Below are 26,636 nucleotides of genomic sequence, written 5' to 3'. Positions count from 1 at the left end.
ATCTGGCAGCATCTGTAGAGAGAAATCAGAGTTAGTGTTTCAGTTCGAGTGACCCGTCCTCAACTGCAGAAGGTTTTCTGGGAGTACAACAGGATCTCGATCAACTGGGCTAGCAGGTAAGGATTGGCAGATTGTTTGTTTATTTCAGATAAATGCAAGGTGTTGCATTTTTGCAAGACAAACCAGAGCAATATTTACACAGCTAATGCAATTACCTTAGGCAATGTTGTTGAACAGGGAAACCTAGGGCTACAGGTACCTTGTTTCTTGAAAGTGGCTTCAAAGGGAGGTAGGGAGGTGAAGATGGTGCTTGGCACACTTGGCTTCATCAGAGCATTGAATACAGGGTCATGTTACTGCAATACCTAGCACTGGTAAGGCCACATTCAGGGTACTGCATAGAATACTGATCCCGCTGTTGCAGAAAGGATGTTATTAAACTGGAAAGAGTGCATAAATGGTCTACTAAGATATTACTGAGACTGGAAGGCTTGAGTTGTAAGGAGAGCTGGATAGACTGGGACGTTTTTCCTTGGAGTGTAGCAGGCTGAGAGGTGACCTATAGAGATTAATAAAATTGAGGCAGCATAGCAAAGGTCTTTTCCCCAGGGTAGGGGAGTCACAAACTAAAGTGCATGGGTTTAAGGTGAGGGGAAGTATTTAATATGGACCTGAAAGGCAACTTTTTGACACAGAAGATGCGTATATGGAACAAGCTGCCAGAGGAAGTAGTGGACGCGGATACAGTTACAACATTTAAAAAGCATCTGGATGGGTATATTGATAGGAAGGGTTTAAAGAGATGAGTCAGTGCTTGGAAAATGGCACATGTTCAATTTAGGATATCTGGTTGGCATGAACAAGTTTGGTAAAGGTAACTGTTTCCCTGCTGTATCACTTTTTGACTCACGTCACATCGCTGAGTTTAAACTTCATTTGCTTCACGTAATGACCACAGGTTTCAAACCAAATGCTTTTGGTCTGGAATTTTCACACTAAATCCCTTACATGAAAGTAACCTATTTTTTGACTGTTCTGAACTAACACCTTTCTCCAGTGAAACTTCTTACATCTAAGTCTTCCGAAACCAAAAATTTTTAATCTATGGGTTTTACTCCGAAGCAACAGAAATTGAGCCTTTTAAAACCAAAGTGAGCTAATAGGTTTGAAGAAATAAACATTGAAAACATTACTACTGCAAACAAACACCCATTATGACTCCAGTGGCTGTTCTGCCTCACGTGCAGGCTTAAAAAACTATTGCTGTAGAAAGACTGACAAGTTGATTTGTTAAATCATCTAGCACACATGGACAAAAACCTACTTGCCACTGGTTCAAAATTCAAACTCAGTAAAAAGTCATATGTAATTTACTTGAAGGATAACAGACTTTGCATCATAAAGTTGCAATTGACTCTACTTCCACTATTCTCTTGGGTAGTGCTTTCCATACCCCAACTACTACTCAAGCTTTCCTTCTGTTGCCTTTACTACTTTTGCTATTCATTGCAGTAGTTCCTCAGGGTAGTGTCGTTGGCCTAACTTTCATGGCTTCATTAAAAACCTTCCCTTTATCGTAAGGTAAGAAATGGGAATATTCGCTGATGATTGCACAGTTCTCAGCACTATTCAAATCTCCTTAGATACTGAAGTAGCCTGTATCCAAAAGTACTGGATGGACAGTTTTGGGCTGAAAGATGGCAAGTAGCATTCACACCATAAACATACGAGGTAAATTGGCTACAACAGCAAATCAGAATCTTGGAATGCTGCAGTGGGTAACTCTTCACATGAATGCCCAAATCTATCCATAATCTATCAGACAGAAGCCAGGAGTGTGGTGGAATTCCCCTTCCTTCAGAACTCCCTTCCTAACAACCCAGTAGATATGTGTACTCCTCAAGGATTGCAGCAATTTAAGAAAGCCACTATCATCATCTCGTAGTAATTACAGTTTAATGCTGGATATGCCCACATCGCATGAATGAATGAAATGCGCCTTATATTCTGTTTTTTGGCTCTTGATGCTGCTTTAATTGGAACAGATTTTCATGATCTATTCTGTCAAAGTCCCTCATTCTCATTATTTTCCTTTCTCATGTACTTCTTGTCTGAATCACCTCATCAAAAGAGAAAATCTCCAGTTTTGCAATTCTTGCCTCTTCCCCTCCCCTCCAGCTGCTTCTTTCTCTTCATCATTAAAGCCCCTTTGACTTTTCTCTGCACCTTTTCTCATGCTTTTATTTCCTTCATAAGGTATGGTGCAGATTGATACATTTTCCCCTTAAAATGAATAACTTCACAGCTTGCCGCATTAACTTGCACCTGCCACACGATTGCTCATTCTATCAACTGTTCTATGTCGTCTTTAGGTCAGTCTTTAGCCACCATACAGTTGACAGTATTTCCAATTTTTTTTGCCAACCACAAATTTCTAAATTGTGCCCATGCGCCCAAGTTAAAGTTATCAGTGCGGACCAATACCAATCCTTGGTACTCTGGACGATATATCCTTCCTCTGTCTGGAAAAAAAAAAGCCATTCATCACAGGCCTTGATTTCCTGTGATTCGACCAAGTTTGGCTTCAGTCTGCTATTGTCGCTATCATTTGCATTCCGTGTTCTTCAGTTTTGCTTGCAAGCAATTATGAGGCCAGTTTTTCAACTTTTTCTTTGGAAATCTGTGTACACTGCATCTCCTGCTAAGCCTCATAAACAGACTGTTACTATGTCAAAAGACTGAATCAAATTAGTTAAACATGATTGTCTTTAACTGATTAGCTGAAGAGCATTAATCAAATGGATCCAAGTGTTGGTCATTCTACATGTTATTGTAATATCATACACCTACCTCGGGCCCTTCTCCCTGAAAGCCCTTTGCTGTGGAAAAACTTGCTAGATCCACAATAATAAATTCTTTCCAAAGACCTCAATCAAATCTCTTTTTGACTTTCTGTTCTCCCTGATTTATAAGCCTGGTTCATTTAAACTGTCTTCATTATTTACACTTTCTTTTCATAGCAACGGTCTGGGAATCTGCTCTGCTTGGCAGTCAGTTAGTTCACTTGGCCGAACTGCTGGCTTGCAATGTACAGTGATGCCAGTAGCATGGGTCTAATTTCTGTAAAAACTGATGTGACCATGAAGGTCATACCTGCTTGACCTCACGCCTTGCCTGAAGCATTCTGACCCTCAGATTAAAACATCAACAGTCATTTCTCTGTAATGAGAGCAGCCTGTGGTCCTCAGGGACTGTGACTTTTTCCTATTATTTCTAAGCTGTTGTGTCCAGAATATTACCAAGTAATTGTGATATGATCTAACAAGTGTTTAATTAGATTTCGGTTTCCTTTTTCATATTCTGGTTCACTTGTGATAAAGACTAATGTTGCATTAGCCGTGTTGTTTGTTTTATGTACCAGACTAAAGTATTGCAATGGTCTGTATGTGGACTGCAAAATCTCTTTTTTCTAGATTTTCACTATTTGAAAATTACTGGAGCCATCCTTTTCTGTCCAAAATGGATGAACTTGTACCATGCTGACATTGAAGTCTATCTAGCATAATTCTGTGTACTCATTTAGTTCATAAACGTCTCTGCAATTTTTTTAAAACAATCTGCATTACATTTGCTTTGACACACCTTGCATAAATGTTACCTAAATCAATATAGTTCAGCTTGGGGTCAATGAAAATATTTCAAACGTTCCAGTAGAAGTCATGTTCTAACTGGCCCCTGCCCTCCCTCCTCTGATGGCTATAAGAGATTTGTAATTGTTTTTTTCTTGAAATGTGAACCGACCATGGGGGGAGAAAAAATGGGCCTGGCATTAAAAGTGGTTGGTGGGGGGGGGCGCGGAGACAAGAAAATGTTTGCGGCTTTGCCTCATATGCACCAGTTAGCTCCAATGTCAGTTTTGCGGGCAGCATACCCAGACAAAGTGACATCACCTTGTGCTCAGGACACGTCTGTCCAGATTTTGATTGGCACCAGTTATGGGCTCAGGAGAGTTCAGCATAGTAAAATCCTTCTGATTAGTTTGGCTGTAGTTTAGCACAAACTCTGTGAGGGGGAATGAAACATCAGAATACTGAGCGGTCCAGCAGCTTGCAACATCAACACCTATCTCTTTGTTCACTTGTAATGAAAATTTGCCTTCATTAACTCTGAAAACAGCAAGGGAAAAACTACTTCGAATTGCTAAAGAAAAATCCAAAAACCCAAAGGAAAAAGACCATAAATCCAACAAAACCAGCAGTGAATTAAAGACTGATCATTGCTGTGTGGATAATATCAAAATATCAATGAAGAATCAAAAGGAATGTGAAAGCAACTCGTTTAGTTTTGAGACAACAAAGCGTGGAGCTGGATGACCACAGCGGGCCGAGCAGCATCTTAAGAGCATGAAAGCTGACGTTTCGGGCCTAGACCCTTCATCAGAAAAGGGGGAGGGTGGGGGAGAGGGGGAGGTGGATTAAACATGGATAGTGGAGAAGATAGGTAGAGACAGGTTAAAGAGGCAGGTATGGAGCCAGTAGAGGTGAATACAGGTGGGGAGGTAGAGGGGATCGGTCAATCCGGGGAGGACGGACAGGTCAAGGGGGCGGGATGAGGTTAGTAGGTAGGAAATGGTGGTGCAGCTTGAGGTGGGAGGAGGGGATAGGTGAGAGGAAGAACAGGTTAGGGAGGCGGGGACTAGTTGGGCTGGTTTTGGGATGCAGTAGCGGGAGGGGAAATTTTGAAGCTTGTGAAACACACATTGCTTGGAACCCTGCAGCCCAATTGTATCAGAGTATGAGTTGCTGTCCCTGTGACCTTTGGGTGGCATCATTGTGGCAGTACAGGAGGCCCAGGATGGGCATGTTGTCTGAGAAATTGTGGGGGTGGGGGCTGGGGTTGAAATGGTTCGCAACTGGGAGGTGCAGCTGTTCATTGCGAACTGAGCGTAGGTATTCTGCAAAGCAGTCCCCAAGCCTCTGCTTGGTTTCCCTGATGTAGAGGAGGCCACGACGGGTACAACAGATGCAGTATACCATATTGGCAGATGTGCAGGTGAACATCTACTTGATGTGGAAAGTCTTTTGAGGCCCAGGATGGGGCTGTGAGAGGAGGTGTGGGGCCAAATGTAGCACTCTCCTCCAGCGCAAGCCCTCCTGGACACTACCCCCAGGTCTCCTAGCCTTCCTCGTCTTCATCTCCTCCAACTACCGTCAGACATCAATCGCCTCAACCTCTCTCACCCGCTCCAATCTCTTCCCCCACAGAATGCGCAGCCCTCCGCTCCGTCTGCTCCAATCCCAACCTCACCATAAAATCCACAGATAAGGGAGGCGCAGTTGTAGTATGGTGCACTGACCTCTACATCGCTGAGGCCAGGCGCCAACTCTCCGACACCACCTCCTACTGACCCCACCCCTGAGCACCAAACCATCATCTCCCAAAGGTCCCAGAGGCCCGACCAGCCCCCCTCCACTGACACCCTCATCCACCTAGCCGAACCCGTCCCTGCCCTCAACAACTTCTGTTTTGATTCCTCCCACTTCCTACAGACAAAGGGGCTGGCCATGGGTACCCGCATGGGCCCATGCTATGCCTGCCTCTTTGTAAGTTACGTGGAACAATCCCTCTTCCGTACCTACACTGGCCCTAAACCCCACCTCTTCCTTTGTTACATTGACTATCGACGCCACCTCATGCTCCCACAAGGAGTTCGAACAGTCCATCCACTTCACCAACACCTTCCACCCCAACCTCAAGTTCACCTGGACCATCTCCAACACATCACTCACCTTCCTGGCCCCTCTGTCTCCATCTCAGGCAACCACCTAGAAACCAATATCCATTTCAAGCCCACGGACTTCCACAACTACCAAGAATAGACCACCTCCAACCTACCTTCCTGCAAAAATTCCATCCCCTATTCCCAATTCCTTCACCTCCACCGCATCTGTTCCCAGGATGAGGCGTTCCACTCCCCTACATCTCCGATGCCCTTGTTTTTCAAAGACCACAACTACCCACTACAGTGGTCGAGGGCGCCCTTTACCGTGTCTTCCACATTTTCTGCAACTCATCCCTCGCACCCCGCCCCCGCAGTAACTGCCAAAAGAGGATCCCCCTCATCCTCACATGCCATCCCACCAAACCCCGGATCCAACGCATCATCCTCCGACACTTCCGCCATCTGCAATCCGACCCCCACCACCAAAGACATCTTTCCATCCCCACCCTTGACTGCTTTCCGGAGAGACCACTCTCTATGATTCCGTTGTCCGCCCCACACTCCCTTCCAGCCCCACCAGACCTGGCACTTCCTCTGCAACCGCAGGAGCTACTACACTTGCCATCACACCACCTCGCTCACCCCCATCCCAGGCCCCAAGAAGACTTTCCACATCAAGCAAATGTTCACCTGCACATCTGCCAATGTGTTATACTGCATCCGCTGTACCCATTGTGGCCTCCTCTACAATCGGGACACCAAGCAGAGGCTTGGGGACTGCTTTGCAGAACACCTATGCTCAGTTTGCAATAAACAACTGCACCTCCCAGTCACAAACCATTTCAACTCCCCCCTCCCATTCCTTAGATGACATGTCCAGCCTGGGCCTCCTGTGCCACAACAATGCCACCTGAAGGTTGCAGTAACAGCAACTCGTTCTGCTTTGATACCATTGGGCTGCAGGATTCCTGTGTGGACTTCAAAATCTCCCCTCCCCCTATTGCACCCCAGAACCAATCCAGCTCATCCCTGCATCCCTGACCTGTTGTTCCTCTCAACTATCCCCTCCTCCCGCCTCAAGCCACACCCCAATTTCTTACCTACTAACCTCATCCCTTCCATTTGACCTGTCCGTCCTCCCCGGACTGACCTATCCCCTGTCTACGTCCCCACCTGCATTCAACTTTACTGGCTCCATCTCTGCCGCTTTAATTTGTCTGTCTCCTTTCCACCAATCTTCTCCTGTATCCATCTTCGTTCCGCCTCACCCCTCTCCTTATTTAAATTAGAACCCTTCTTCTCTTCTTCTCCCCCCCCCCCCGCCCCTTTCCGAAGAAGGGTCCAGACCCGAAACATCAGTTTTCCTGCTCCTCTGCTGCTTGGCCTGTTCTGTTCATCCAGTTCTACACCCTGTTATCTCAATTTTTGTGTTAGTTTTTGTATGTCTGGGAATATTTAGGGATAAATTTTGAAGTCAGGTTAATGAGAAATCCTGTTATTTCATTCTTCTTTAACTTGAAAGAGTGAGAATAAATATCTACTTTTCACGTAACCAAATAAAATCTAGTATGGTTTGCTTTTATCTTGAGTAGCAGTCAGTCAGGGGCAAATTAGGACTGTTAGTCGTTTCATTATATCTTAAGGTGTATTATAACAATGGGAATTGTAGCGCTTGATTTCCAGTATACGACCTCAACAAATCGTGAAAATGTTTAGGGGCTCCAGGATAAATTGGAACAAGGACGGTATAAGTTTGGGTACAGTGTTGTCTAAGCAATAAAGGATAAAGGGACAGACACCAACTTTTGCAATAGAAATAAAATGACATTGGTAGTTGCAGAGGCCTTACTGCAGTTGGAATTTGGGAGGCACTGGCCTAATTGTATTAAAAACTGAAAGAACTGCAGATGCTGTAAATCAGAAACAAAAACAGAAGTTGCTGAAAGCTCAGCAGGCCTGGCAGCATCTGTGAAGAAAAAAAAAAATCAGTGTTTAATGTTTCGGGTCTGGTGACCCTTCCCTTCCTCAGAACTGATGGTTCTGAGGAAGGGAAATCATCATTTTATAAACTGAAAACAGGGAGCGATTTGGGGTAGAGAGTAAACAATTGGATAAGGGATAGAGCCTGAAGAGAAAAGAGCAGTTGGATAGACAAAGGTGTTGATGATGATCTGGCTATGAAAGTGAATAGCTGTTAATGGGGACTGTTAGTGGCAAACAATAGGTAGTATGTCATAGCAGGCTATGTGATAACAAGGCCTGGTGTGTGGGGTAGAGGGCTAGGACTGGGAGGCTTTTGGCCCTAAAGTTATTGAACTTGATATTGAGTCTGGAGGACTGCAGGGTCCCCAAGTGGAAAATGAGGTGATGTTTTTCCAGCTTGCCTTGAACTTCACTGGAATATTGCAGCAAGCCAGAGACAGAGATAAAAACATGAAACAAAAACAAGGTTGCTGGAAAAGCTCAGCAGGTCTGGCAGCATCTGTGAAGGAGAAAACAGTTAATGTTTTGGGTCCGGTGACCCTTCCTCAGAGACAGATGTTTTCTGGGGAGCAGAGAGGTGTGTTAAAGTGGCAGGCAACTGGAAGCTTGGTGTTTTTTTTTGTGAGCAGGATGTAGATGTTCTGCAAAGTGGTTACCCAGTCTACAGATTGAGAGAGAACGGGGTATGAAAAGGATGGACATGGATTTGGGAAGACATGAACTCGAGAATCAAGAGGGAGAGACAGAAAGAAAAACCATTTAAATTTAAAATGATGTATTTAGAATAAGAGATCGCAAGGCAAAGAAGGTTGTCTTGGGAAAAGTGCTAGTCATAAGGATTTCCTTACAGGACTTTAGATTTAAGTTTGTACAAGCTCTACCAGAAAAAGGATGTGGAGGTGTTCCTTGACATCTGATAAAATAGCAAGACAAATGAATTGATTGCTTGGGCGCTATCCAGTTTTCACTCAAAGTAAATTAACATGTAGAAGCACTTGAAATTTATACTTAATTGCCAATGAATGTTTCTAAGGATTATGATGCTGTAAACCAGGCTGCTCTGATGCATTCAGGTAAAGTTTTGGAATTTGAGGAAACAGTCAGGTTGAACCTACATTAAATTTGCGAGGCTTAAGCAAAGTACACCTAACCAGCTCCTATGACATTAGGAGTATGCCAGTCGATCAAATGTTCTGGATAATCAAGACGTCCATATAATCGTTTAAAAAACACACACAAAGTAATAGAAATTCTGGGTTGGTGTGTGTTATGCACGTTACTGTTATACTTTATTTACAGCATTAATCATTTAAATAATGCAACTTCACCCTAAATAAAATTTACTAGCAGAGAGCCTTCTCGCTTGCACCCTCAGCTGACTACTCAGACATAGCAGAGATTACAGTAATACAGTGAATTCTGGCATTTGTGCATATAATTTTTGCAGGTCTATCGAGGGTATTGGTCATAAGTTGCTGTTAAAACAGCCTGCTGTAATTTTGATAGGTTAAAACAAGCATTAAGAGTAAATACTAAGTATGAGACTAATCATTTCCTTAGAATTTAAAACTTCTTACCTTTTCTAATAAGAACAAAGGTTATGCTGGGTGACTGAAAGGGTTGGTGGGGAAGAAAGAGGCTGCAAGGATAAGTGTAAAAAAGAAAGAGGATGTGAGGATGTCTTGGTAGGAGAAGCTGCAAGGGGGTGACGGGGAGAGGGAGAGCTGCAAATGGGGTGGGGGAGGAAGAGGTTGAGATGGGAGAGAAAAGGGAAGCCGCAAGAAGCAGCGGAAGCAAGTTGGGGCGGGGGTGCTGCAAAGGGTGGCAAGAGAGGGAAGCTACAAAAGATGAGGCATTGAAGGGAGGTTGAAGATCCGAACAGTTTAAGACACATCAACAAATGGAATGATCCGCCAGCTAGGAGCCATGAAAATTTGAGATTTTTATGGTAATGAATTGCTTGTAAATAATTTTGGAATCTCTCTGGCGGTGTTTGTTTAGGAACTTCTGTGTGGAGAAGAATATATTGGATGCTATTGTTTTGAAAAAAAATTGTCTACAGTTCATTTTAATCTAAAAGGCAGTACAAAGGTGAAAACTGCCACATTAAAAATCTTCCAGACTCGTGCATATACAATGAAAACTCATTAGTTGTGACTTCACCAGTCTGTAAAAGGTGTATTTGCATTACTAGATCATCCATTTGTTACAATGTTGCAACCCTCTAAATTTCAACAGCTGGATGAAAACCAGTTTCTTCCATCCCAGATGGGCCTTGCCAATGTCCCTTAATGCTGTTTGAAATTATACCAGCTGTTTCGCACCCACAAGCTGAAAGACAGTAAATGCACGGGAACACCACTTACAAGTTTCCCTCCCAGCTACACACAACCCTTAGTTGGACCCATATCACTGCTTCTTCACTTGCAGATTCAAAATTCTAGAATCGCCGTCCTAACAACACTATGGATCCACTATACCAAATAGTCTGCAGCACCTTGAAGGTGGTTCTCTTCTCAGTGACAGTTAAGAATTTTTTTTATTGCATATCCTGTTTCTCAGACCACCTGAAATGTCTGAACTCTATTTGTGTTGAGTTGTAAACTAGTTTTCAACAAATCACAGCAGATCAGAGATTGTGGTTTCAACTTTGAACTCCACTCATAATTACATTGAACCTGTTCATTTGAGTTAGGATGAATATCAGACAATGGAAATCTTAATTTAAGTACCTTTTGTGTTGATTCAAACCTACATGCTACTGTACCTTCAAAAATTGGGAGATTTGTGAAATATTACGATGTACAGTTGAGTGCAAAGCATTGCATGTTATACTTCATGTTTAAATATGTTGAAAAATTATATTTCTGTTCATCTTGTGTAATATAATTTTGTTGCTATAGGTTCAGCAAGGTGAGATGTGGACTGGATGAAATTTCTATATGCCTGTGCCATGAAAAACATGCAGACTAATTATAGTTGATGTTTCAATATGTTAGTCTATCCAGAAAAAAATATATCAAGATGTGTAAGATCAGGTACCAAGTCTGTTGGTAGTAATGTAGTGGGTCTACTTTGGTGCAGTTTAAGGTATTGTGCATGCGCTACCGTGATTGATACATCAGCTTTGCAATTTTTCTTGGTAGGTGTACTACCAATGCTTACGAATGGTCGAGGAAAAACAACAATTTATTCGTATAGCTTCTTCATATCTTCAGGATGACGGGAATTGTTTCATACTTAATGAATTGCTTTTGACCTTCAGCTGGTTCCTGTATAAATGAGGATTGGTTTAATTGTCTCATACTTAGAGAATGTATGAATTATTTAATCTGTCACTAAGATACTTTGTGTATTTTTCAGGTGTGCACAGCACTTCTGCGTGGCTGTTGTCAACAGTTGGCATCTCTTCATCTGTCTAAGAGCATCTTCTCTCACAGGTAGTTATTTTGTTCTTAAAGTCACTTTCTCTTCTGGCATGTCTTTAAAAGAACATCAGTGCCAAAATTATCTGTGCCAGACTAAGAAGTGGGCTCTGGCGTAGACATGAATAAAGTCTTGTTCTGGTTATCTGGACTTTGTTTCCATTACACTTTCTCGATGGAGGAGGTGAAGAAAATAAACTCATGCAAGCAGCAAAATTTGAGGATTTGGTGGGAATTGGAGACCTGAGATCTGGTTGAGGTGAATAAGATGATGGGCTCAGGAACACAGTACAGGTGCCATTGTTTTTCTGCTTACTGCTTTTATTTTTAGTTTGCTGTACTTTAGAGTTAGTTCCTAGGAAGCATGCAAATGCACTCGAACGAGTTTCCAAGAAATCAGCCTCCACTCACTAGTGTATTACCTTTACCAGATTTGTGAAGGTTGATGACCCTGAGGAGCTTGTTTAACAAACATGTTTTTGCAGTGATTAGTCTTGAAAAATATAGTTCAAGTTAAATTGTTTTGGGAGAGCACAACAGTAATTTAGTACATAAACAATATAAAAACCTAATAACTGTCCAACAGAAAATGGATCATTAAGTGTCCTTTGAGTGAGAGTCATTCATAGATCAGATTGTTCTATTTTTTGTGTCTCAAGGGCAGCATGTTCCACATAATTACCGCTAGCATTTAAAAAAACCTCTTCCTCATTTGTCCCAACATTTTTCAACCCCTTTGTACTGTTTGACGGATTTCACATCTGTACGGCACAACATCTTTGCGTAATTGAATGAAATTTGTTCATTTTGAATGCAGTGGTGTGTCAAGGGATGTGTAAAGTAGTGTAGATGAATTTGAATCAATCATTATCAAACGCATCCTGTATGTCATACTGCTTGTGCGAATCTCCAAGAAAGTTCATGTAGTCATAAAATTGTGTTCAAACTGAAGACTAAACCCTTGGTCAGATGAGAATTAGAGCTGTTCTCCAGTGGACCAGTTAACAACAATAACTGACTTGCCAGTGAGCTAATTCTGTTTGTCTTCAGACATCTTCTGAAACACCTATGAAGTGCAGGTGGGACTTGATATGGGACCTCCTGGCCCTGATAAAAGGACACTACCTGCACTAATTCTGATTATTCAGGGCTGTTGATTTGAAAAGCCAGGTGTAATGGAATTATCTAATAGACTCTAAGACCCAAGCCCTGCTCAACGCCAACTGTAGTCCCTCAATATTGTTAACCAGTCATCAATTACCTTAGCTGTTTCACTGATTTAAAGACAGGAAACACAAACCGGAACTCTGGTAGATGTATCGATGTCATTTCACATTAAATCATAGTTTACTGTTGTGTTGCAGTTGGTTTATGTATTTTGGAAAAAGTATAAGCATTTTGTGAAACAGGTTATTTTGGTATTTGAGTCATAGAATGATGCACCATAGAAGGAGGCCAATTTGCCCATGTCTGTAACCCTTTGAAAGAGCTATCTCATTTAGTCCCACTCCAGATCCCTGTGAAGGTTCTCCCTTCAAAAATTTGCAGAGGTTCCGGTATTGGACTGGGGTGGACAAAGTCGAAAATCACCCAACACCAGGCTATAGCCCAACAGGTTTATTTGAAATCCTAAGATTTCAGGACACTGCTCCTTCATTAGTTGAAGTGGAGGGAAGTGCGCAGGTGCAGAATTTGTCTACCTCCTGTGCTGCAGGAAAGAATGCCCCAAGGCATGGTATAACAATGAGACTGTGCAGATCCTACGACAACAGATGAATGGACGCCACGCAGCAATCATCAAGCAGGAGTGTTCCCTCCCAGCTGGAGAATGCTTCAGCAGTCAAGGACATTCAGCCTTCGCTGTTTGGGTAAGCATCCTCCCAAGGCAGCATTCAAGATACACAACAACGCAGAATCACTGAATAGAAATTAATTTCCATATCAATGAGGATAGCCTCAATCATGGGTTCATATTAAGCTACACATAACCCCACCATACTGTGTTTGTAAAATCTTCCTTACTGTTCCATTTTTGACACCACCATTTTGATAACTTATGATCTCTGTATCTTAATTTGTACAGTTTTGGATTACTTGTTACTTTAGTTAGACCCTTTTCAGGCAACTCTTATACTTGTTATTACTGCCATTTGGTTTGTCTCTAGCACCATTTTTTTTTTATTTTTGGTAATTAACCCTCTGCCTTTATTAATTGGATCGTAGATGATCCTTTCACTTGCTATTCAGGTTTGACACTTTACTCAAACCGTTTGACACTTTTGATCACCTGCAAAGACTTGTTATTCAATCTGTTAGTACTCTTAATTACCTGGAATTAACTTCCAATCTCTGCCTATAAATTCTGTAGCTGTGCACTTCTCTCTGCTTCACCTGACAAAGGAGCAGTGTGCCAAAAGCTTGTGACTTCAGATAAACCTGTTGGACTATAATCTGGTGTCGCCTGACTTTTGACTTTGCAAATGTAAACAATTATTTGTGAAATTTCCTGTCGAATCTGCTTCCACTATCTTTTTTTCCAGTCAGGGTATTGTAGAGTACAGTTTACCACAAAAAACGTTCTTTGTCACCAGTGTTTATGCTACAATGTGATTGCAAGTAGTAAGAGCTGGACTAGGTCATTCAACTTCTCCAACCTACTCCACTATTCAATAAATTCAAGGCTAACCTGATCGTGGCCACAATCTCCATTTGCCTGCTGCCTTGCTTACAACTTGGATTTCCTTGTTTATCAATTTATGTCTAAGCCACTCTGGAATATAAGTCAATGGCTCAGCCTGCACTGGGAAGAGAATTCAAAGACTATCAAGCCCCTGGGTGAAGAAATCACTTCTAATTACATCTCTTACTTTTATTTGCTGCCTTTTAGTTTTAGATTTCCCCCCAGAAGAACTTCTCCGCATCTATTTGTCTGGCCTCCACAGAATCTTCAATGCTTTGATCAGATGGCTTCTCATTTTCTAACTCTGATGAGCATAGGCCATCTGCAGTGTCTTTCCATTTACATAATATTCTGTGTTTCTATTCTTCCTGTCAATATGCACAATCTATGATTTTTATCATAGACTAAATGTTACAAATTTTTTTGCCCACTGATTTAGTAATGTCTTCACTCAGAATGATCCTGATCCACAGATTATTTTGATGACATCATGCTGAATAGCATAAAATAATCTTATCATATTTTTGATGTCATTATAGTTAGGATTTTTTTTCTCCACTCATTTGTGGAGTATGGGCATCGCCGGCTGGCCTGCATTTCTTGCCCGTCTCTAGTTATCCTTGAGAAGGTGGTGGTGAGCTGCCTTCATGAACTACTGCAGTCCTCCTGCTGTGGGTTGACCCACAATGCTATTAGGGAAGTAATTCCAGGATTTTGACCCAGCCACAGTGAAGGAATGGCAATTATATTTCCAATTTAGTATAGTCCATGGCTTGGAGGGGAACTTGGAGGTGGAGGCATTCCCATTTGTCTGATACCCTTATTCTTCTAGTTGGAAGTGGTCGTGGGTTTGGATGACCTAGGACATTATCTAGAAGAAGAAAAATCTTGAAGTCAGTATTGTCTGTGACACAAAATTCAGTCCAAGTAAAGAAAAGAAACATTCTTGAAAAATAGTCTAGATAACTGGGGCATTCTATTGGATTGCCAATTTGTAATGCACAGTTTGTTCCAGTGAATAACCATTTTTATGATTACTTTCTTTGATAGTCAGGAAATGTTTAAGTTGCTTCTGTCTTAGACATAGTTGCCTCATCCATCACTTGATTATGAAAATTGCAACACATCTTAAAATATTCAAACTAACTATCGCCGAAACATCAGTTGTTTTTGCTGTTCAATTTAGATGGCCAAGTGTCTTCCAATATGTTCCATAATACTGTGTCTCATATGACTTAGTTTGGTAGTATCATGCTTAAAGGTATCACATATTTTGTTTGTTATACAGGGCCTTGGTGAGGCCACACCTAAAGTAATGTGTGCAGTTCAGGTCTCCTTGTCTGAGGAAGAATGCTCTTGTTCTTGAGGGAGTGCAGCAAAGCTTTACCAGGCTGATTCTGGAGATGGCAGGACAGATTTATGAGAAGAGATTGATAAGGTTGGGATTGTTTTCACTGGAATTCAGATGAATGAGGGAGGAATCTCATAGAGACTTAGAAAATTCTGCCAGAGTTGATACATGGGGTATGTTTCTGATGGTGGGTGTGTCTAGAACCAGGGGTGATGGTCTGAGGATTCCAGGTAGACTATCTGGGACAAAGATGAGGAGACATTTCTTCACCCAAGGAGTAGTGAGCCTGTGGAATTTATTACAACAGGAAGTTGATGCCAAAATATTGAGCATTTTCAAGAGGTGGCTAGATATAGCACCTGGGGTGGATGGGACCAAAGGTTATGGGGAGAAAGCAGGATTAGGCTATTGAGTTGGATGATCATCCATGATCATGATGAATGACACAGCAGGCTTTGAAGGGCTAGATGGTCGCCACCTGCTCCTACCTTCTGTGTTTCCATACTTATTGATTTTTGGCATTATCATGAGTTGTACCAAGCATAGTGGAAGACAGCCTGTTATTAGTCACTTGTTCTCCAACGTTACAGAACTTTAAAACCTATAAATTAATTTCTAAAATAATTGGTTTCTTATTTTCTTATTTCCAGACTCAAGTGTTTTTGACTCGTGTTTATGAGGAGCATAGAAACAGGCATAAGCCATTTGGTCTGCCTTTGTCATTTAATATGCTCATAGCTGATCAATAATTTCAGTTGTGCTCAACCTATTCTCTGTACATTGTCAAAGACTGAGCTTCTTCAGCCCTGTAGGGTAGAGTGCTCCAAAGATTCTCAACCTTCTGAGTAAAATGGATGCTCCTCATCTTGGTCTTAAATGGCATTATCCTTATTTTTAAACTGTGTTCCTGCTTCTAGACTCCACAATCAAGGGAAGCATCTGCATCTACCTAATTAATCCTTTTTAAGTATTTTGAAAATTTCAACGAGATCATCTCTAATGCCTTGAAACTTAGAGCATGCAGGTCCAGTTTGCCTAATCTCTTTCCATAGGACAGTACCGTCAACTCAGGAGCAAGTCTGGTGAATCATAGTTACAGTCCCACTTTGACAACAATATCTTTGCTGAGATAAGGAGACCAAAACTGCACACAGTACTCCAGATGCCAGGCAATTTAGTGCAAAACTTCACTACTCCTGTACTTGAATCCTATTGCAATAAAGGCTAACTTTCCATCAGTCTAACAGTACCGGATGTTAATCTTCAGTGACTAATTACCCAGGACATCTAGGCCCCTTTGTACGTCTACGGTTTCCAATCTCTCTCTATATAAAAGAAATACTCTGCGCATTGGTTTCCATCACCAAAGTGGATAATGTCGCATTTTTTCCAACATTATATTTGTATTGTATAAGGGATTGAATCATTGCATATGGTAAGTATTGATCACATCCTTCAAAATGGTATTGCAAGGCAAATACTAAGTAGAGATGCTAGGGATGCCGGCTTATGATACAACTCTTCTATGTCTAATCACACTCGGGTGAATCAGAATAGTTTACTGTGGCAAATGAAGTAGTAGTGAACATCACGTTTTGTTATGAAGATGTAAATAGTTGTTATAATGCCACTGATAACATTGGCTGAACCAATATTGCTTTAAGTGAGGATTTGCTGGATTTTTTTTTGTGCCATAGTTTCCTGTTTAACACTTTAATGATTATGTTGCTTAAATGGTATGCAGGTTATATTAGCAGTTTAAATTACTTATGCTTATGTGACAAAATTGTTTTTTTTCATGGGTTTGCTATCTACTGCAAATGTAGTGACCATTCAATTAACAATTTTGAGAGGGTAAATTTCAACATTAAAGTTATTCAACTATAGTTTTTGAGCGCTATTGTGGAAAAAACATGATCAATTCCTGGACTTTAAGATTTGCTGCACTAGGAATAGATTAAATTAGTTGTGCATCCTAGAAAAGAGAAGGTGAGACAGATGTGATTTTAAAACAAAAGTGACAGTTTATATGGTCTAACTCTGATTTGTTGGCAGTCTCTTTCAATCACTGATAATACAAGCGAATAAAAACCAAAAGAACTGTGGATGCTGTAAATTAGGAACAAAAACACAGTTACTGGGAAAGCTAAGCAGGCCTGGCAGCATCTGTGAAGGACAAAACAGAGTTAGCGTTTCGGGTCTGGTGACCCTTCCTCAGAACTGATAATACCAGCCAGCTAGATTCACTAATGGCCTTTAGGGAAGGAAACTGCCATCCTTATGTCGTTTGTACTACATGTGATTCCAGACCCACAGCAGCGTGGTTGATTCTCAAGTGTACACTGGGATGGGCAATAAATGCTGGCCTACCCAGCGATGCCCTAATGCCATGAACAAATAAATTTTTTAAGAAGTCTCAACAAAAATGGAATATGGTATGGTCTTAATGGCTGCAGGCTAGACATCGGACTATTCAAAGCTTAAATAATGATTTGTGATTTTGACCAATTTCTAAATGACTGGATCCTTTTGAATCTGAGGTGTTGGTCTATTTAAAATGCATGAAGTCCGGGGAGCACTTGGCCGTTCTGTTCAAATTGAAGAGTCTGCTGGGAGACATTTGAAAATAATCTGCAAAACACTTAAAACAAAAAAAACTTTGAATTTTTAAGAGACTGTATAGGTCAATTTGATTCCCATTGGTAAGAAATATTAGAAAAAGATCTTTTATTATTTTCTCTAGTGGAAGGATGGCGACTGTCACTGTAAAAGACTGTAATTATAGTGTTTCTCCATCTTTCATAAATCAAATTTGTTTCATTTATCAAATTTAAGATGAACAATGATGTGGTGGTTTACTCTTCCACAGGTAGGCTTAATTGTATGTGACATTGCTTTTAGCTATTGGTCTTAAATAACTACCAAATGATTTTGCTGTCTTTCTGCTGGGCGTATTAATCAAGATTTTTTTCTTCATTTAAAGTAATGGCAAATGTTCCTGTAAAACCAGTAGTCTCCTCCCAAGGATCTTTTGACCTCCACCTACTAATACCAATTTCCTTTTTCTCCCCATCTCCTCTGCCCCACAGCAATCACATGCTTTACTGTGCCAGTTGTGATCTGATCCGATCATCTCTTGCCAAACTCCTTATCACGCCACCTCCCCCCGTCCCCCACCCTTGATTGCCAGGCAAGGTTCCTTACACCCTGCATGCTTCTATAAGCATTGGCAGTTATGAACTTTTCTTCTTTATTATTGTGGGTACACTATGTTCCTGTAACTGATGTTGCATTGTATCAACAATCACTTGAAAGTGTGAATTAAAAAAGAAGAAAAATTGCTAAGCCACGTTCAGAGGGCTAGAAAAAAAAATTTGATTCCTCTTGTGTCCCTCGGCATCAAAATTGTAAAATTTACTTTAATCATTTGAGTATGAAACTTAGGCTTTGCATGGTGTATAGTCATTAAAGACATCAGACTTTTTCAAATGTCATTCCTGTCCTTAGTTTCAGAAGTAGGCGAGGATTCAATCAGTCTGGATATTAGAGTAGAGTCTTTGTAAAATTGCTAGCAATTTCCATCTTCCAGTGATTCCTCCAACTGGTACCCTTCTCATTACTATAGGCCAAAGGTGGAGGGTATCTATTTGAATTGTAAGTTATAGGGTGGCTGTAAATTCACATACTCAAAAATTTGTCTGGGTTTCAAAGAAAGTGCCTTCTGACACCTTCACTGTAACCAGTGTGTACATAACTTCCTGTTGCTACGAGAAAAGTCACGTCCGGGACTCAAAGGTTTAAGTTAAGGAGTGGGTGAATAGGTTGGGACATTCTTTCCCTGGAGCGACGTTTATAAAGTCGTGAGGAGCATAGATAAGGTGAATAGTAAAGACCTTTTCCCTGGGATAGGGGAGTTCAAAACTAGAGAGCTTGGGTATGAGGTGCAGAGGGTGTGTATATGGATGAACTGAAGGAAGTGGTAGATGCAGGTACAATTATGACACTTCAGAGACATTTAGAGAAGTATATGAATAGAAAATGTTTAGAGGGATAAGGGTCAAATGCAGGCAGTTGGGACTGGTTTATTGTGGGAAACCTGGCCGGCATGGACAACTTGGACCAAGAATCCGTTTCTGTGCTGTATTATTCTATCCTGCTCTAAGTTGTTGTACAACACTAGTTCACGTTTATGATAGCTAAAGAGTTAACCCAAAAGTAAAACTTTCACTTCAAATTGCGAGTTAAACATAATCAACAGGTCATCGGATATGCTGTGAAAATAGAGAAAAAGATACAACTGCTGGAAATATGAAATGGGATTAGTGAGAAAAGAACTAAACATTCTTATTCTTCTAATGTCTGAGAGGACACAAACTCTGCTCTCTGTAATCTGCCCAACCAAAATCTCACCAAACATTCCTTCTGTGTTTTAAGTATTACTTTCTTTCAAGGAGGACAAAAAAATGTGCTGGTGGTAGGTCCTTTCATGTCCAGAAAAGTTGTACTTAAAGATATCTTTCAGATGGTGACTTTTTATTGCCTCCTTATAGTTAAAATGTGTAAATGGATTGAATATCCAGATCAGGTGGGAAAAGCAGTTGAGTTGCCTGCCTGGGAGCAGCTTGCAGCCAACTAAGGTTGTAAAGGAAATGATCAGGAGTAAACAACTTGGTCCAATTAACCCACTGTTGTTCAAGAAGATTGTGGCTGATCTGTTAATGGATTTAATTCTACTGCTTATCTCCCATAACCTACAACTCTTGGTAATCAGAAATCAAACTTGAACGTATAAATGGGCAAGCCTCTAGGCAAGTTTTTCCTCATGATCAATTTAAATGGGAACTCTATAATTAAACTGCACTTCCTCATCCTAGATTCCACAATGGGAGCATTTACCATGTCTGAGTTTCGGAAGCTTTTACATTTCAGTAAGGCCACCTCTTGTTCTTTTAAATCCAAAGACTGCAGGCTTAACCTCGCCACCTTTCCTTACAACACAAAGCCCCTCATCCCAGGAATCGGCCACTGAACATCCTCTAAACTATTTTGGTGCAAATATATCCTCGTCAAGTAAGGAGACCAAAACTGAAACACTGCTCCACATGTGGTCCCTTTCAATACACTAGCCAGTTGTAGCAGGCTTTTATACTTTTTTATACTACAAGTTCCAGGCAGCAAAGAGCAAAATTCCATTTGCCGTACAAATTACTTCCTGCACTTCCCTGTTATGTTTTTGTGATCTGTATTACAGCATTCTGTAGTCTGTCTGCATTTAAATAATAATCTTCTATTCTTCCTGCTAAATTTGACAACCTTACATTTTCCCTCAGTACCTTTCACCTGCCAAATTGTTGCTGTCTGTATACCTTTGTAGACTTGTATCCTGCGCCAACTTGTTTTCTTATCTATCTTTTCATTGTCAGTATATTTGACTACATTCACTCTTTCATCCTAGTTATTCATGTAAATTATAAATAGTGCTCCACTAGTTGTAATTTACCAAGCTGAAAGTAACCTGTTTTTCTTAATTGTTTCCTCTGGTTTGCTAATCTACCTACCACACTATTATATCGTGCCAACACTGAACTTTTATGTGGCATCTTAACAAATGCCTTTTGAAAACCCAATTCTTTACTCACCTAGCTTGTCACATAGAACATAGAACATAGAACAGTACAGCACAGAACAGGCCCTTCAGCCCACAATGTTGTGCCGACCATTGATCCTCATGTATGCACCCTCAAATTTCTGTGACCATATACATGTCCAGCAGTCTCTTAAATGACCCCAATGACCTTGCTTCCACAACTGCTGCTGGTAACGCATTCCATGCTCTCACAACTCTCTGCGTAAAGAACCTGCCTCTGACATCCCCTCTATACTTTCCACCAACCAGCTTAAAACTATGACCCCTCGTGCTAGCCATTTCTGCCCTGGGAAATAGTCTCTGGCTATCAACTCTATCTATGCCTCTCATTATCTTGTATACCTCAATTAGGTCCCCTCTCCTCCTCCTTTTCTCCAATGAAAAGAGACCGAGCTCAGTCAACCTCTCTTCATAAGATAAGCCCTCCAGTCCAGGCAGCATCCTGGTAAACCTCCTCTGAACCCTCTCCAAAGCATCCACATCTTTCCTATAATAGGGCGCCCAGAACTGGACGCAGTATTCCAAGTGCAGTCTAACCAAAGTTTTATAGAGCTGCAACAAGATCTCACGACTCTTAAACTCAGTCCCCCTGTTAATGAAAGCCAAAACACCATATGCTTTCTTAACAACCCTGTCCGCTTGGGTGGCCATTTTAAGGGATCTATGTATCTGCACACCAAGATCCCTCTGTTCCTCCACGCTGCCAAGAATCCTATCCTTAATCCTGTACTCAGCTTTCAAATTCGACCTTCCAAAATGCATCACCTCGCATTTATCCAGGTTGAACTCCATCTGCCACCTCTCAGCCCATCTCTGCATCCTGTCAATGTCCCGCTGCAGCCTACAACAGCCCTCTACACTGTCAACGACACCTCCGACCTTTGTGTCGTCTGCAAACTTGCTGACCCATCCTTCAATTCCCTCGTCCAAGTCATTAATAAAAATTACAAACAGTAGAGGCCCAAGGACAGAGCCCTGTGGAACTCCACTCACCACTGACTTCCAGGCAGAATATTTTCCTTCTACTACCACTCGCTCCAGGTAGAATATTTTCCTTCTACTACCACTCGCAACCTTCACATTCTTTAGGAACTCTTAATTTAATGCACATAATTTCCTTTTCATAATATCATGTTGACTCTGCTTGATTGTGTTATGATTTTTCCAAATGTCCTGCTATTATCTCCATAATATCTGATTCTGGTATTTTCTTCTGACAGCTTGCCTCTTTTGAAATAGTGGAGTTATACACTTGTAACTTTTCCAGAGTCTAGGAAACCTGAAATATTACAATGCCCTCCTTTTAAGACCCCATGAACTGAAGCCCATTATTCCTCCATCAGCCTTTAAGGCACATATTTAACTCTATCATCTAATTTGCTCACTGTCAATATCCTCATGGCTCCAATATTCCCTCTAACTACCCTGTCCCTTGGTACGATTATAATCCTTTATTTCTTCCCACTAGTTAAGTGTCTTGTGTACCAAGGTACTATGATCAGTTTGCTCATTCCTCTGGCATTCCCTGTTCTTGCTCATAAAAGCTGTAAGAACCTTAAACCTGATTGGCATTTGCAAGGACTGAGGCTACTCAGTTGTCAACTGGGTTTTTCTGAAGAAGGGTCTCGACCCAAAATGTCAACTTGCCTGCTCCTCTGCTGCTTGGGCTGCTGTGTTCATCCAGCTTCACACTGTGTTATCTCAGATTCTCCAGCATCGGCAGTTCTTACTATCTCTGCCAAAATAAGCTGCTTGTTTTCCAAATGGCAGCCAGTAACTAGTGGAGTACCACAAGAGTCAGTGCCTGGAAACCAGCTACTCTCAATCTAAATTAATGGTTTAGATGAGAGAATTAAATGTAATATCCCTCCAGTTTACAAACAACACATAACTGGTTGGTGGAGTGAACTGAGGAGGATGCAGAGTTGCTTCATTGTGATTCGGACAAATTGAGTGAGTGTGCAAATATGTCGTGCACAAAGTGTAATATGGATAAGTATGAGGTTATCCACATCAGTATCAAAAGTAGAAAGGCAGATTATTATCTGAATGGTGATAGCTTGGGAGTGGGATCATGCATCGAGACCTGGGTGTCCTTGTACATCAGTCACTGGAACTAAGCATGCAGGTGTGGCAAGCACTGAAAAAGCTAAATGACCTGTTGTCCTTCATAGTGATAGGGTTCAAGCGCAGAGGCAAGAATGTCTTGCTACAAGGGGTGAGATGGCAGGACTGATGTATGAAGTGAGATTAGAATGGTTAAGACTATATTCACTGGGAGTTAGAGTTAGGGGAGATCTCAAGGAAACAGATAAAATTCGAACAGGACTTGACAGGGTAAGCTTAGGAAAGATGTTCCTGATAATCGGGGAACCCAGAACCAGGATTCAATCGAAGGATATGAGGTAAACCATTTAGATTGGGATGATGAGAATTTCTTCACCCAGAAAACATTTGGAATTCTCTGCAATGGAGAACAGTTGAGGCCAAAGCATTGAAGGAGTTAATTATTGTCCTTGGGGCTAAAGGGACCAGAGGTTATGGAGAGAATGTAGTAACAAAGTACTCACATTGGATGATCAATCATGATCATATCAAATGGTGGAACAGGCTCGAAGGGCTAAATAGCCTACTCCTGCTGATGTTTTCAATGTTTGTAGTTAATGTTGTTAAGATCATCCTTATGACTCTTCTGCTGTCCAGCATGTTTCTTCAGTCATCTTTTTCAGATTGTATACACTGGTTGGTAAGAGGTGCAGTATGGATGTTTCACTCATTTAAAAAGCCTAGCTTATCAGTTAAAAGTCAAAACATATTACAACTGTTGCAGGAAAGCTGAGCTCTCTCTTTATTCTCTGATTTAGTGAGTTTTGATTACTGAGAACAAAGAGGCTGTTCCTGAGCTTGAGGAGCTGAATATTTCTCTGTCTGTCTCCCCTCTCCCATGTGGGTACAGTTACAACATTTAAAAGACATTTAAATAAGTACATGAATAAAAATGGTTTGAGGCGATATGGGCCAAGCATAGGCATTTGGGACTGTGGTCAGCATTGACTGGTTGGATGGAAGGATCTGCTTCTGTACTGTATGACACTATGACTCTGACTGTGTGTGTGTCTCTCCTCCCTGTTGCCACCAAAAGCTGCTTCGTGTGTACTGCCTCTCCTGCTTTTCAAACCTGCAGTTATACTAGTTCTGAAACAGCTCATAGTCTTTCCTATCACCATTTTTAAAAAAAACACAACTGAAAAGGCACTCTCCTTATTTAGTACTCTTCTTTCCGTCTCTTGTTAGCTTTGGTCCAGTCCTATTTCTCATGAAATATTTAATTCCTTAATTTAAAAATTAATGTCTATTTTATTATGTAATAATTCTTTTGCTAAATCTTTTAATTTAGTTTTCTTTAGTCAACATGTTCCTCATACCTTTTAGTTTCTTTTGTTCAGATATCAGATTTCAGATTTATTTAAATCACTTCTAATCTCAGTGTAAAGTTATTCAGCTGTGACCACTCTTTCCCAGAGAGTTCTAAGCTGCAATTTTATTAATTAACTGTGTGACATTTTACGTAACTTTCCAAAATAGTCTGATCCTGAATTGCTTCATTGGCATACTGACCAAGAAAGCTAGATATGTTCGATGTGTTCTCTGAACTCATTTTCTGCACTTGCAAAAAACGTGCTTTCTGGCATCTGTAGGAAAACAAAATTCTCCTTGCAATGTTTTGTGACCATTGTTACCTGCTCCATTAATATCTTGATGCATATGCTACCTGACACATCAGTAACTGTTAGCAGTGTGTATAACATTCCCAATCAACCTTCCTGTTCCTTAGCTTCACTGATATCTTGATTTCTGAGCTTTTCCTTTCTACACTCTTGTCTTTTATTATCAGGGCTACCTTTAACTTATTTTCCTAATAATCAGATATCTGAGAGTACTTAGTTTCTAACTCTAGTTACTGTACTGACACGCCTCTAATGGTTCTTTCGATTAAATCATTTCTAATAAATCATTTTTTGTGAATATGCGACTCAGAGAATAGTGCCTACACTGGACCAAAACCCTACCTCTTCCTCTGTTACATTGACTGTATCGGCGCCGCCTCATGCTCCCAAGAGGAGCTCGAACAGTTCATCCATTTCACCAACACCTTCCACCTCCACCCCAACCTCCAGTTCACCTGTGCCATCTCCAACACATCCCTTAAATTCCTGGACATTTGTCTCCATCTCAGGCAACCACCTACAAACCGATGTCCATTTCAAGCCCACCAACTCCCACCGCTACCTGGAATACACCTCCTCCCACCCACATTTCCTGCAAAAATTCAATCCCCTATTCTCAATTCCTTTGGCTCCGCTGCATCTGCTCCTAGGATGAGGCATTCCACTCCCGCACATCCCAGATATCCATGTTCTTCAAGGACCGCAACCAACCAACCACGCCCCCCCCCCCCCCCCCCCCCCCCGTGGTCGAGAACGCCCTCGACTGTGTCTCCCACATTTCTTGCACCTCATCCCTCACAACCTGCCATTGCAATAACCGCCAAAAGAGAATCCCCCTAGTGCTCCCGTACCACCGTACCAACCTCTGGATACAACGCATCATCCTCTGACACTTCCGCCATCTACAATCCAACCACCACCAAAGACATTTTTCCATCCCCACCCTTGTCTGCCTTCCAGAGAGACCACTCTCTCCGTAACTCCCTTGTTCCCTCCACACTCCCCTCCAACCCCACCACATGTGGGACTTTCCCCTGCAACCGCAGGAAGTGCTACACCTGCCCCCACACCACCTCCCTCACCCCCATCCCAGGCCCCAAGATGACTTCCCACATCAAGCAGATGTTCACCTGCACATCCGCCGATGTGGTATACTGCATCTGCTGTACATGGTGTGGCTACCTCTACAAGCGGAGACTTGGGGACCGATTTGCAGAACACCTATGCTCGGTTCACAGTAAACAACTGCACCTCCCAGACGCGAACCATTTCAACTCTTTCCCCCCCCCCCCCCCATTCCTTAGATGACATGTCCATCCTGGGCCTCCTGCAGTGCCATAATGATGCCACCCATAGGTTGCAGGAACAGCAACTCATACTCCACTTTGATACCATTGGGCTGCAGGGTTCCCATGTGGATTTCACAAGGTTCAAAATCCTCCCCCGCCCCCACTGCATCCCAAAACCAGCCCAGCTCATCCCCGCCTGCCTAACCTTTTCTTCCTCTCACCTATCCCCTCCTCCCACCTTAAGCCACACCTCCATTTCCTACCTACTAACCTCATCCCACCCCCTTGACCTGTCCGTCCTCCCCGGACTAACCTATCCCCTCCCTACCTCCCCACCCTTACTGTCCTCTCCACCTATCTTCTCCTCTATCCATCTTCAGTCCACGTCCGCCTCCCCCCACCCCCTCCCTATTTATTTCACAATCCTCTTCCCATCCCCCTTTTCTGATGAATGGTCTAGGTCCAAAACGTCAGCTTTTGTGCTCCTGATGCGCTGCTTGGCCTGCTGTGTTCATCCAGCCCCACACTTCGTTATCTTGGATTCTCCAGCATCTGCAGTTCCCATTATCTCTGCCCTTACATTTATGTTTCATTTCCCCACTGCCACTTTTCTTGAAAAAAGAAACAGGGCATTAATAACTGTCCTCTTGACCTATATGCTTATTTTTAATAAAATTTCTGCCTATAGTCTTGATCTTGCCGTTACTGCTTTTGAATTTACTTTTCCTGAACCGCCTAATAACCAGGTTATTCAGCCCTGGCAAATCATGCACACGTTTTATTATGTCTTTTATATGCTCATGTATATTGA

The 26,636-nt window shown here is 41.8% G+C and overlaps 1 protein-coding gene across 7 annotated transcripts in view; it reads left to right on the top strand.

Annotated features, from left to right (window-relative positions):
• The window catches only part of LOC125463953 (F-actin-uncapping protein LRRC16A-like), a 397,615-nt gene that overhangs the window by 221,741 nt on the left and 149,238 nt on the right, over window positions 1-26,636 (top strand). For all 7 annotated transcript variants that reach the window (XM_059653386.1, XM_059653380.1, XM_059653379.1 and 4 more), the window contains exon 15: window positions 11,069-11,145. In XM_059653386.1, the coding sequence (XP_059509369.1) occupies window positions 11,069-11,145 (77 nt within the window). The remainder of the gene's footprint in view (window positions 1-11,068; window positions 11,146-26,636) is intronic.

This window comes from Stegostoma tigrinum, chromosome 2 (genome assembly GCF_030684315.1).
Source record: "Stegostoma tigrinum isolate sSteTig4 chromosome 2, sSteTig4.hap1, whole genome shotgun sequence".
NCBI lineage: Eukaryota > Metazoa > Chordata > Chondrichthyes > Orectolobiformes > Stegostomatidae > Stegostoma > Stegostoma tigrinum.
Note: the sequence above shows the minus strand (reverse complement) of the source record. Positions and strands in the feature narration are given on the sequence as shown.